This window comes from Tachysurus fulvidraco, chromosome 21 (genome assembly GCF_022655615.1).
Source record: "Tachysurus fulvidraco isolate hzauxx_2018 chromosome 21, HZAU_PFXX_2.0, whole genome shotgun sequence".
In the NCBI taxonomy this organism is placed as follows: Eukaryota; Metazoa; Chordata; class Actinopteri; order Siluriformes; family Bagridae; genus Tachysurus; species Tachysurus fulvidraco.
Window position 1 is genome coordinate 14,166,333 of NC_062538.1, and position 13,580 is coordinate 14,179,912.

Consider the following 13,580-nt stretch of genomic DNA (forward strand, 5'->3'; position numbering starts at 1 on the left):
GACTGTATTTGAATAGTATAGATGTGTGTAATTTTTAGTGCGATACATATGCAACAAATGCTGTGTGCTTCAAATTACAGCTTTCTGTATAGTAACATTGTCTAAGTTCCAGTTTACTGCATTCTATCATTTGTTTATCTTCAACTTTCTTTAATTTAAGATTTAAGTTTTAACACACACTTCCTGAAACAGATTTTCTATTATCCCATACTCCAGTGGTGGATTGTTCTTGAAACGGGGAAACAGTACAGGTGAAACAGCACCGGTGTCTGTTACTGAAATTTATATCTGTTTATGATCTATTTTATCTGTCGGTCTGGCCTTACAAATGAGTAATGTCTACTGTCTAAGCTGCTAACTCACTAGATTAATGTCAGTGAAGATTGTAGTCATGGCTAGCTACAGTATCTAGACTTATATCAAATATAAAATTATACCAACTTTTTACCACACTTTCCAATTTCAATGATAAAATATAAAGGCATACTTGTATTATACTAGTGCACATCTGTAACAGTTTCAGATTTTTTATCCAAAATCCCACCGATGTGTCATGCACTGAGTCCCAGTGAATCGGTGTGTCTAAATGGAGCATAAACTTGGGATTAACTGAATCTGCAACTGAGGCCTATTGATGGTTGTGCTACATTTGCTTTACTATAATTCTATGGCTGGTAAATCAGAGGATTCAAAAAGAGAGTTTGCTGTCCACTTACTATCCGCACCTGAGACATTTGTTAACTTTATCTGCTAATTTGAACTTTACCAAGAGTGATGAATAATATAGATACTATATTCACTAGACAAAAATCTAATTTCAATTACTTTTTTAAAGATACAAGGCTTCCCATATAGCCATATACTGCAAGGTTGTAACTTATATGCCTTGTAACTTTGCCTTGTAAAAACCACCAAAAACACCACTCAAGCTGAAATTCATTTACTTGCTATTGTCTGTTGTTGTCGTCACTCAACACAGAGTTGGGAAATGATGTAATTACAATTTACAACTAATGCAAATTACACAAATTGTTACACAAATGCAGTATTAATGTAATCATATTTCACATCCCAGGATGAAGGGGATAATGTTAATAGGTGTAACCTGTAATCTTGCTAAGACATGTTCTAAGTGAATAATACAATTTTATAATTGAACCGGCTATGTAATAGAATTTAGAATTTGATATTATACTTGGAACAAAAATATATCTGTATTTATAGAAAATATTTATAGAAAATAGTTTTCTATTTAGTTTTTTTGAACAGGAAATATTTATCATTAAAATGTGTGTGTGTGTGTGTGTGTGTGTGTGTGTGTGTGTGTGTGTGTGTGTGTGTGTGTGTGTGTGTGTGTAGTGCCATGCATAACCAGAGGAGGCATTAAAAGACAAATATAATAAAAATTCACTGACAAAATAAAACACACCATCTGTTTAAAAAAAACACCACACCCACAATTTCCCATTTGTATTGCAAGTTACTGTATGTATTGGAGTAGTTATGATACATACTAAATGTATTGTGAATAAATTACTTTTCATGTGTTGTAATGGAGAAATATCAGTGAATCCTTTTAGAAAGCTACATCAGTACTAGACAGCAATAATGACCACATAGTGGATACAGACATGAGCTTACTGAAATGTGTGATTCATAAAGCATTAATGGATTAATATAATACAATGAATAAAACCCTCCATACACACACCCCTAAAGTAAGAAAAGTGTTAATGAGGTTTACAGTTAACCTTAGTACTTATTAAAAGTGGGCCTGTTGCTGTTCTGTGTATTTGTGGATTGTGCTTGAAGCCATTTTTTTTATTAAAGTATTAAAGGACAAATATAAGTGTGATATGCTTGTTTGTGTGTGTGTGTGTGTGTGTGTGTGTGTGTGTGTGTGTGTGTGTGTGTGTGTGTGTGTGTGTGTGTGTGTGTATGTGTTTCAGCAACACAGCCTCTTTGTTTTATGGAATGTACCAGAACAATGCTACTGTAACCTCTTAGGCAGGACACACACACACACACACACACACACACACACACACACACACACACACACACACACACACACACACACACACACACTTTTGTATACATACAGCTCTTTCATTCATTTTCTCTCCCACCCAAGACAAGGCATTTTCAGTCCTTGGGAGAAGCATGCACACTTTACACAAACACACAAACACACACTATCATAATGTGCTTTTGTAGTTCTTGACAGCTCTCATTATATGTTCATAAAGTCAAGGAGAGCTCTTAACTCTAAGCATTTCTGGAATGTATGTATGTCGGTAATTTTTACTTTATTGTTATTTCCTGGAATTATTATATTTGTGCGTAATGATTGCACATTGTATCACTCAAATTTCCCTGCTGAGTTTCAAAATCTTCCTTGGGATAAAACAGAATTTTCTGTACAGAATCCCAGAAACCTTAACATATCTGTCTAATCACTGACATAATGATATAATAAGGGGTGTGAGAGTGAAATTATCCAGTCAGGTTTTCATTATTTATATATATATATACAGAATAAACAAAAGTGTTCAACTGGTTTGCAAGTTCAAGATCTGTAAAAGCTTCGAACTTTTAATCCAAAAATCTGATGCTATGTGCTTGGCACAATAGCTTGAACTCAGTATAAATTTGAGGACATTTCTTACAAACATCAACCATCACACAGTGAGAACAGCTGTTCACATATGAGTTACATTCACACCAATACACACACACACACACACACACACACACACACACACACACACACACACACACACACACACACACACACACACATATTTATAGAAGTGCATGCTCTTAGGAATGCAAGACAGTTTAGCAAGTGTCTAAGTGTGTGTACTTGAGTATGGCATATAAATTGTTCACATGCTATGTTAAGAGAGTGTAAAAAGCTGAAAACTGCATTCATGTGTTATTAATTCCTTCATTTATTCATATTCAGCAGGCACTTGATCCTGGTCAGAGTCATGGTGGAGCTGGGGTGTATCCTTTGGAATGCTGGGAATAAGGCAGGAATACACAGCAGTGCATCATTGAACACCATGCAGAAGATACACTATTGCACTATGTTGAATTTTGTCACCAACCCACCTTCCATGTTTTTGGTTCAGGAATATAAATGTATTCGTCAGTCATAACATTTATATATTACCTCATTACAGTGGCACCTGTCAAAAGGTGGGATCTATTACATAGCAAGTGAACAGTAAATTCAAATGAAAGTGGTCAAAGGAAAGACGACCAGTGAACCAGCAGGTCATGGGCTCATTGATGTTCATAGGGTTACAAGGCTAGCCTGTCTGGTTCAATCCCACAGAAGTACAGTAGCACAAAAAGTTGTACTAATAAATGCTACCTATGATAGAAATGATACACACAGTACGTCACATCCTGCAACATATGGTACTCTAGTGGTTAAGGTGTTGGGAAGTTTGTAAGTTTGAATCTCAGGTCCAACCTGCCACCGCTGGGCCCCTGAGCAAGACCCTTAACCCTCAATTGCTCAGTTGTTAAAATGAGACAAAAACGTAAATCACTCTGGATAAATGAGCTGAAAATGTGCAGATATTCATTTCAAGTCACTATTTTTAATATACATAAAAATGTATGAATGAGCAAACTACAGTCTCTCTCTCCCCCTCCCCTTAGGTCACCAACCCAACTAGCAGGTAATAACTATGTTACACAGCTATATACAGCTAGGCACACATACTAGTTGTTGTCCATGTTAATTGGCTGATACTGAGCATGACACTACACCATGTTAATTGGCTGATACTGAGCATGACACTACACCATGTTAATTGGCTGATACTGAGCATGACACTACACCATGTTAATTGGCTGATACTGGGCATGACACTACACCATGTTAATTGGCTGATACTGAGCATGACACTACACCATGTTAATTGGCTGATACTGAGCATGACACTACACCATGTTAATTGGCTGATACTGAGCATGACACTACACCATGTTAATTGGCTGATACTGAGCATGACACTACACCATGTTAATTGGCTGATACTGAGCATGACACTACACCATGTTAATTGGCTGATACTGAGCATGACACTACACCAGGTAGTTTATACACTCTGGTTAATATTTTGTGCTTCTTTTTGTGCAATTATAAATATTTTGTGCTGTTTTCTAACATCTCACAATAACAGCACTAAATAAAATACAGTCCTAACTATTAGTAGTATGCAGTGTGTGTGCATGTGTGTGTGCATGTGTGTGTGTGCATGTGTGTGCGTATGTGCATGCATGTGAGTGACGTGACATACGGCTAAGTACGGTGACCCATACTCAGAATTCTTTCTCTGCATTTGACCCATCCAAAGTGCGCACACACCGTGAACACACACGGGAGCAACAATTATGCTGCGGCGCCTTGCTCAAGGGCACCTCAGTCGTGGCCGGCCCGAGACTCGAACCCTCAACCTTAGGATTACGACTCAGACTCTCTAACCATTAGGCCACGACTTATATATATACGCGTGCATGCATGTGTGTGTGTGTCTGTGTGCATGTTTGAAGTGATGTGGAATGTCTAGGCCAGGCAAATACGAGGAAATATATACAGCATGTGTGTCATGTATCAAACTGTATCTAAAACACACACACACCAAGCCCGTAGGCAGGGGGGGTGCGGGTGGTTCCCCCTCACTGCCAAAGGTCCAGAATTTAAGTCGTTTTTTTTTTTCATGTGATTATAGTCATCATTGTTTTAATCAATGCTTGTGACAAATCTTCTGGGTTGCTGTTTCAAATTAATATGATACATTATTGTAGCTGGATGTGTGTGTGTGTGTGTGTGTGTGTGTGTGTGTGTGTGTGTGTGTGTGTGTGTGTGTGTGTGTGTGTGTGTGTGTGTGCCGCGTATGCAGTTCAGAGAGAGTTCTCGCAATACACTTTTCATAGCAACGGTGAAGCATCGCCTCTGAATGATGGGGGAGGGGTTATATATATATTTTTAATTAAAATGATTTTTATATTTTATCCACTCAATAGTCTACAATATAATATCCATATAAACGTAGCGTAATTATAATAACAAAACTTAGTGGGATATTCAGTGATATTGGCTGTGCAATACCGATTTTTGTGATTGGCCAATACCGGCAGACTGGAGCCAATGGAAATGCTTCTCTCCGTCTTTAGTCCTCTCAGAACTACAAAGCAGACCGCTTGAGGTAAATTATCTGGAATGATTAGTATTAATTGATTTACGATGCCTACCCAGCGAACACACGATGTACTAGTTACGTAATTAATTTGGTCATTTTTGGTAATTTCATTACTTACCAGCTGGCAACGTAACTGTTACGTCTTAGGGAGGTAATAAATATGGACGTATAAATATTTTATTAAAATCAAATAAGCCATGTGAAAGTGGCACCATTTACCGGAGGAAACATTTCTGTGAGTGGCGATAAAATAAAGGGTTCATCCTGAATGAGCTTACCCTCAAAACCACATAAAAATACACATAAATTGTACATTAGATTTACTGACCACTCATTCACACACAGGCCTCTCTTCTTGTTTGTTAAAATACCACAAAGATATAACATGAAGATATAACCCATGATATTTTGTTAGTCCAAGCATTGTTTCTTGGGTCACAGACTCTATAACTCTTGTACAGTCAACTAATAATAATGTCTTAATGGTTGTTTTAAGATTAACTAGCTAATTTTAACTTAGATCTAACTGTGTCCGTAACATTTTACACAGTTCTACATGTTATTAATTTATATGCTGCAAATAACCTTAAATATACTTCAAACAGGAATAATGCTTTTAAATAAAAACTTTTTCATACGGTTGACCTTTACCTTGTGTGGATCACTTTGCAGAATCAAATCAATTCAAATGCTGGTTTCAATTATAATCCCAAATAAATAATCCTACAACTAATAACCTACATCAAGCACTAATTCTCGAGATACTGTAAAATCTCAGACTTATAGATGGCAAAGTCATAAAAAGTTCTAATGGCTTGATTAAATTAATATGATGCTACACATTTTAAATTTCGTTACATCTGTGTTAAAATCATAAGGAGATATACACACACACACACGCACGCACACACGCATGTAGACTCACACACACACGCATGTAGATTCACTCACACACACACACACACACACACACACACACACACACACACACACACACACACACACACACATATATGCATGCATGTAGACACAAACACAAACACACATGCGCACACACACACACACACACACACACACACACACATACACACACATGTAGACACAAACACAAACACACAAACATATGCAAACACAAACATATGCACACACACACATATGGACACACACAGACACACACATGCACAAACACAGACCCACACGTACACAGTTTTATGGAAAATGTTCTGGGCCAGAGATAAATATAATGAGGTCAAAGACCACATAAAGCCTAGAGTGAGAGTGAGATACTAAATAAAGACTGACCTCCAGTCTTCACTTCAACCTCACTGTGTGGGAGGAAGAAAGCTAGAGAGAAGGGAGGAGACTGCAACTGAGTGGAACTGACAGTGCAGGACTGTGGTTGTAAACAGAATAAGGAATTTTTTTTAACACATGTTTTTAAATCTCCCTCCAGTACTAAACTGCCTATACACATAAACACACACACACACACACACACACACACACACACACACACACACACACACACACACACACACACACACACAAACACACACACTTCAAGCAAAAACACAGTTGGATTCCTTATTTAGGAGTCCATACTAACATGGTGTGTAGGAGCGTTTCACATGCTCCTACGTTGTCACACTTTATAATCTATCTGTACAAGCAGTGGATTAAAAGTCTACACACACCTTTCTGTGATGTAAACAATGCAACCAAAATAAATCCTGTCCGAAAACAAGACACTGTTACAGTAGCCTTATTGTGTAAGTGTACTCAATCTATTACAATGGGGCATATGACTGTGCTGAAAATTAAGCAATCACATTTAAAGTGTGTCCGCAAAGAAATTATTCTGATTGAGCCCAAATACAAATCAGATGTTTCTGTGGATTCTGGAGTTTCAACTGACTGCTGGAGGCATAGTCCACATGTAGAGGGGTATACAAACAATTTCCATAAAATTAGCTCAGTACCAGAGAACACCGTGAAGGCCATCATCAAGAAGTAAACGGGACATGCCTCCAAAACCAAGAGAGCAAAAAGACAACTAATCAGGAAGGCTACCCTGAGCCCTACTGCAGCATTAGAGGAGCTGAAGGAAAATCTGGCCACAATATTCTGGTTGCTACCTGCATGTGATAATATTTTATATTCAACATATGTATGGGCTACAGTTGGCTTAGGGAGGTTTAGGGAAGAGTGGAATACAATTACCAAATCAAAAGCTTGGAGACTCTTAAGCATAAAATCTGAGTGCTATATTACAAAAGGTGCTTTAAAGTATTAGTTTAGGGGTGTGTGTACTTTTGGAGCCAGGATATAGTTAGAAGCTGTTTTTTCTTTTACCTCTGAAACATTTCTATTTATATAAATTTTTCCTCTGAATTTTGTTGGTTACTCAATAATAATAAAAGTGCAAAAAGATTTGAAATGATTAATCTTTCATTAATCATTCATTTATGATGTTTCATTCAAAAATCAACTAAACAAATTATATAAACATTATAATCATTTATATATTTGTAATCCCACTTTCAGGTACATCCCAAATAAGAAGACTTTAGACTTTAGTTCCTCTCAAGATTTCTTCCTCATATTACTGTGTGTCAGGAAGTTTTTTTTTCTTGACTTTTAAATTTTGTAAATTCTATGATTTTATATTTCTATATTATTTTTAATATATTTATATTAAAGCTGCTTTTAGATAATGTCCATTGTCCAAGCACTATAAAATTAACATTTAAATGAGTAGAAAAATCTAAAATTTGAACAAGGGCATGTACAGATTTTATAGCCAATGTAAATGTCAAATTAAGCTCCATTCTTTAGTGTGCTTTATTAAGAAAGAAAGGAAGAGGAAGAGGTCCCGTGTCATTAAGAAAACAATATCTTAAAATGTAACAGTAATCCATTTGTGAAGTGTGAAAACAAAATCATTAGTCTGAAAGTCCACTGAATTTGCCTACATCTGGCCAACCTTATAAAAAAGCTTCTGAACATATCTGGTAACCTTCTGGCAAATCAAAAGTAAACCCAAGACTGTGTTAAAGGGGAGACGCCACACCCTACCAAAACCCACAAACACACACATACACACAAATCTGTGTAATCTAGAATTTCCAGAATGATCTCGGCATGTGAGAGATATTCAAATCGACACAGGCTTCTGCCATCACAATGTCTTCCTGTTTCTATCTCTCACTTCCTGTTGGTTTAGTGAACAACCACATGATCACACATTTCAGGCTTGTTGAATTATATTTCATTAGTACCAACATTATAAGATTTATTCTGTAAATTATTTCATATTATATTATATGACTAATCTTTGTACAATTATCAGAACTCATATTATCATAGTATATTGAGCAAGAAGAAACCTTGAGAGCAACTAGCTTCAAAAAGGACCCCATCTCCTCTTCAGCGTAACACCAGATAGTGGTGCTATAACTAATTATAGCACACAGTTACAGAACATTACAGTCAAACAGGGTTTTACTCAGCATTTTTAAAAATAAAAATATATTGATATACTATAGCTTCAGAATACACTAAATAATTAGTAAATGCATTAAATTCATTTAACCAATTATAAACTGAAACTTCAATTCTGATCACAGTATACTATAACTATAAAAAAAATAGTTAACTATAATATATTATTCCTTATAGATTCACTGTGTAGCTAGTCAATTATTCATGGCAGTTACTGAGCACACCTGATTTAATAAATAACTGAATAAGAAGTTGAGAAGTGTGTGTGTGTATGTGTGTGTGTGTGTGTGTGTGTGTGTGTGTGTGTGTGTGTGTGTGTGTGTGTGTGTGTGTGTGTGTGTATCTCAACTTCTTATTCAGTTATTTATTGAAATATAAAATTATAGAATTTACAAAATTTAAAAGTCAAGAAAAAAACTTCCTGACATGCAGTAATATGAGGAAGAAATCTTGATATATATATATATATATTAGAGGTGTCCAACCAGTCAGAGACCAAGAGCCACATTTTTTACTGTGTTACCGCAAAGAGCCACATCATACACATGGGCACATATGAACATCACCTTTTTTCCCTGCCATTTGAAACTTGACACAAATTGTTTACTCAAATGATCTTGCTCCTACTGGAAACTTTGGGGTATTTTCATCCCACTCACATCCCACGCATTTGATGAAAATACTGTATTGAACTCAAGCGAGGCGAACACACATACTATAATATATATCCCACAGCTTAATATCTTGTATTAAATAATACCTTATCTCAATATCTTAGCAATTTCTGTTCTACAATATCACAGGAAGTGTGCATATGTTAGATGAAATGGTGTCATTTGTCAATGACTCAGTTTAAATCCATTTTTAGCTTAGCTACAAATTTCCTGTTATTTGTTGTTAGCAGGAGGCTAAGCTGGTGCTCCTTCAGCATTGGTTGGCATTAATGTATCTATGATTAGCCTAGGTTAAACTTGTGGTTGGGTTTCCATGGCTACATGATCAGCATGGCTACGTGTGCTTCTGTTTGTCAGTGTGCGTGTGTTTGACGGTTTGCAAATTCACACTGTGGTTTCCACAGCAACCTGGTGACTTTTTATTTCTCAAGTCAGGTCAGCTTAAAACTCTGAAATAAGGAAGTCATAAGAGTGAAATGTGGAATTAAGCAATGTGAGACTAGCATCATTGCTTTCATGATTTTACACACACACACACACACACACACACACACACACACACACACACACACACACACACACACACACACACACACACACACACTCATCTCATAAACTATCTAGAAGTCTACCAAGATTTCCATAAACACTTGACATCAATATGTCACTACTAAATGATGAATTTCCAATCCTTTCATTTCTGTACAAAAATACCATGGGCGAAAGAAAGAAAGAAAGAAAGAAAGAAAGAAAGAAAGAAAGAAAGAAAGAAAGAAAGAAAGAAAGAAAGAAAGAAAGAAAGAAAGAAAGAAAGAAAGAAAGAAAGAAAGAAAGAAAGAAAGAAAGAAAGAAAGAAAGAAATTGAAAAATTGTCAAGGATAGAAATATTAACAGCCGAATAAAAACAGCATTTTAATTCAGAGGCATAAATGGCACAGCAGATAAACCCTTTGCTCTGCCAGACATTTGCAAATGTAGTGCAAGACCTGTGTCCTTTTCCTGCACTACATTCACTTTTACTGCATTGTTGAATTCTGTGCTGAATTATATGTCTCCATCATCTACTGTTATGTGAACTTCCTGAAGAGGAAGAACAAGCTGCCTGCAGATTAAAAGCTTATGCAGTTTATCAATCATTGTCAAATCTCATGCAATGCACTCTGTGTGTGTGTGTGTGTGTGTGTGTGTGTGTGTGTGTGTGTGTGTGTGTGTGTGTGTGTGTGTGTGTGTGTGTGTGTGTGTGTGAACAGATAGCTAATCTCAGGTTACAGTTCAAGTAAACACTTCCTCGTGTGGCTTGTTCACTTCCTCCAATGGGAATGTGTTATAGGAAAATAATGTAAAAAAAGGTAACATCTCAGTTAATTAAAAAAATAAATAATAAATAAATAGTTACACTTCTGCATGATTACAATTAACAATTATTCAACAATTATAACAATTACATCTTTCAACCACAGTGGTTACGATGTTAGGTGTAAGTAGATGTAATCTACTTATCAGAAGATTTTTAGTTCAAATTCCAGAACTACTAAGCAGCTACTATTGGGCCCTTTATCAAGGCCCTTAAACCTCAACTGCTCAGTTAATAAAAAGAGATAAACTCTGGATTAGAGCATCAGCCAATTGATAGAAAAGTAAATGTAACCTGGACTACTTACTAATAGGATTTCATATCGCAATCCCACTTCTGACTTAATGTGTAAGCGTACAGTGTATTTCATAGTGAAAGTGGAGAAGCAAAGCTAAGTAAATATCTACAAATTGTCATATGTGCCAAGTTTAAACAGCTACCTGATCTAATAACAAGTGTGTCTATTTTTATGAGTGCTGTCACATGATTTTCAAATGCTGGTGTGTAAGCAATTTAAATGGCTAGGCCAAGTTTAAATGCCAAACACACTAGCTGCCTTACACACCAGCCGCTCAGCTCAAACACTGCTGGTTCACATCTCAACATGCTAACAAACAATGTATTCGATTTCCTCATTGATCGCTTGTGCTGTAGAGTAAAAACACTTATGTATATTGTACCAATCTGCGAGAAAAGCTAACCCTACATTCACTCTAGTATGCAACAAGATGTTCTCAATTTTGTACAAATGAAACATAAAGCAGCAAAGTGATCAATCTAAACAAGTGGCTTGATTGATTTTTCGGACCACTCTCATTATACGAGTTTCAACTTTTTTTTTTTCAGTTCCTCACTCAAAGCTTTAGTTCTTCAGTTAGTTCCCTTTTACTGTCCTTTTACTGACTCACAAAATTGAAGAAAACCTATTACCATGGTTTAACCTTATGCTCACTTACAACCTCACATTAAATATGTATATAGACATTAGAAAGAAAAAAATGCTCTAGATTGCTTTGGCACTGAAGCTAGTTTAAAGCCTAGTATGTAACATAAACATGTATGCCAACGATTAATATATTTATTTTGTGTTTAATTAAAAAATAATGCTGGACAATGCACACACCAAAAAGCAACAACAAAAGCAGGCACTACACAACCACATGAGACAAACTATAAGCAGTGTGAACAGGGGATAAGGTGATGTTAATGTAGTGCTAGTTCTCCATTAGTAATGACTGAATTAGCTATAACAAAATGAGCACCGGTGTTGCATACTTCCCTGATTTTGTATGAACCAAAAACTGTGAAATTTATTCTTATTTTCTTATGACCTAATTTTTTGTATGCTTAATGATATAAACAGACATAAGTAAACTGTGATTTTCTTTGCAAATGTACTTGCATAAGCATACTTTAAATGTACACATATTTTGAAATATCATAATTATCATTAAGCATAAACCGTTACAACTTGACAACTAGTGTATGATTTATAGTAAAATAACAAAAGCAAAAGAAAAAAATTCTAAAAGCATGATAAAGCAGTTTTGACAATAATAAATTGTAGAGGAGCAGGTTAGGGTTAGGACAACTGATTTAATGCTAATCTCATGCAAAAGATTTACAATTATTTGGCAATTATAGAAACAAAAATATTTTACTGAACTTTAATTAATTTATTTAAATAAACATTTTTTTCTTTTACACTCTACATTACAGGCCTAGATTCAATTCTACATAGTCATCTATATTAATCTCTGAATAACAAGTCACAGTAATTGTGTGATCATATTTTACAAGCCATTAGTGGTTGTTTTAATGTTGTCTTATGACCTGTTCAATATGATCGTACACTCACCTTCAGCTGCTGTTCTTTAAATAATGTTTCTGATTTTCCTTCCATGTCCAGTGAAAACAATACTTATACCGTTGACTCTACAAGTTTATGTTACAGTGTACAGATTTTACAGATGTAGACACAGTCACACAAGACACACACTGACAGCTGAGAACTCTCCAGCTCAATCCAACCATCCACTTACTTGGCAATGTTTGTGTGTGTGTGTGTGTGTGTGTGTGTGTGTGTGTGTGTGTGTGTGTGTGTGTGTGTGTGTGTGTGTGTGTGTGTGTGTGTGTTTCCTTTTCCCATTCCCACTTTCAGATCAGATTCTCATTTATGGAGTATCTCACTCACACACAAATGCAATACAGTGGGAAAAGGTTATCTTCAGTTTCATGTAGCTCAGTTTAATTGTCTTATTTCCTTATTTTGAAAACCACAATCCACTTTCATAATTCAGCTACACAGAGTCTCATACTTTCCTGAATCTCTGAAGTTATTACCAGGTTAAAAACACTTTTATATAGGTATGTTGCTAAAAAAAGATGTGTTTTACATTATACTAAAATGCTCAGTATCAAAGACCTCCAAGTGCTCCACTTTTATAGGAAGGCTTTCCATTAGATTTTGGAGTGGGGCTTATTTGTGCTCATTCACCCACAACAGCATAAGTGACTTAAACCTTAAAATTTAAAAACCAAAAAATTTGCTTAAATAATTAAACTCAATCCATCCATTCTCTACATATACTAATACTACTAGGCTGCAGGGAACCTGGAGAGACTCAGGGCACTAGGCAGGGTACACCCTGGATAGGTGGTCAGTCTATCACAAGGCATAATCACACACACACACACACACACACACACACACACACACACACACACACACACACACACACACACACACACACACACACACCAGAAAATTTAAAGATGCCAATCAGCCTACAATGCTTTGGACTCCGGAGTACCTGGAGAATCCCTAGC

General features: G+C 36.0%; 1 protein-coding gene across 22 annotated transcripts in view; it reads right to left on the reverse strand.

The window, feature by feature from the left end:
* Positions 1 to 13,580, reverse strand: part of LOC113646587 (formin-binding protein 1) — a 73,826-nt gene that overhangs the window by 49,721 nt on the left and 10,525 nt on the right. For 7 of the 22 annotated variants that reach the window (XM_047805345.1, XM_027152955.2, XM_027152954.2 and 4 more), the window contains exon 1: positions 12,610 to 12,767. The exons of 1 other annotated variant lie outside the window; for it this stretch is intronic. In XM_047805345.1, coding sequence (XP_047661301.1) covers positions 12,610 to 12,654 — 45 coding nt within the window. In that variant the 5' untranslated portion in view covers positions 12,655 to 12,767. Of the gene's footprint in view, positions 1 to 12,609; positions 12,774 to 13,580 lie in introns of those variants that run through there. 14 more of the 22 variants (XM_027152942.2, XM_027152944.2, XM_027152939.2 and 11 more) reach the window with 8 other exon arrangements.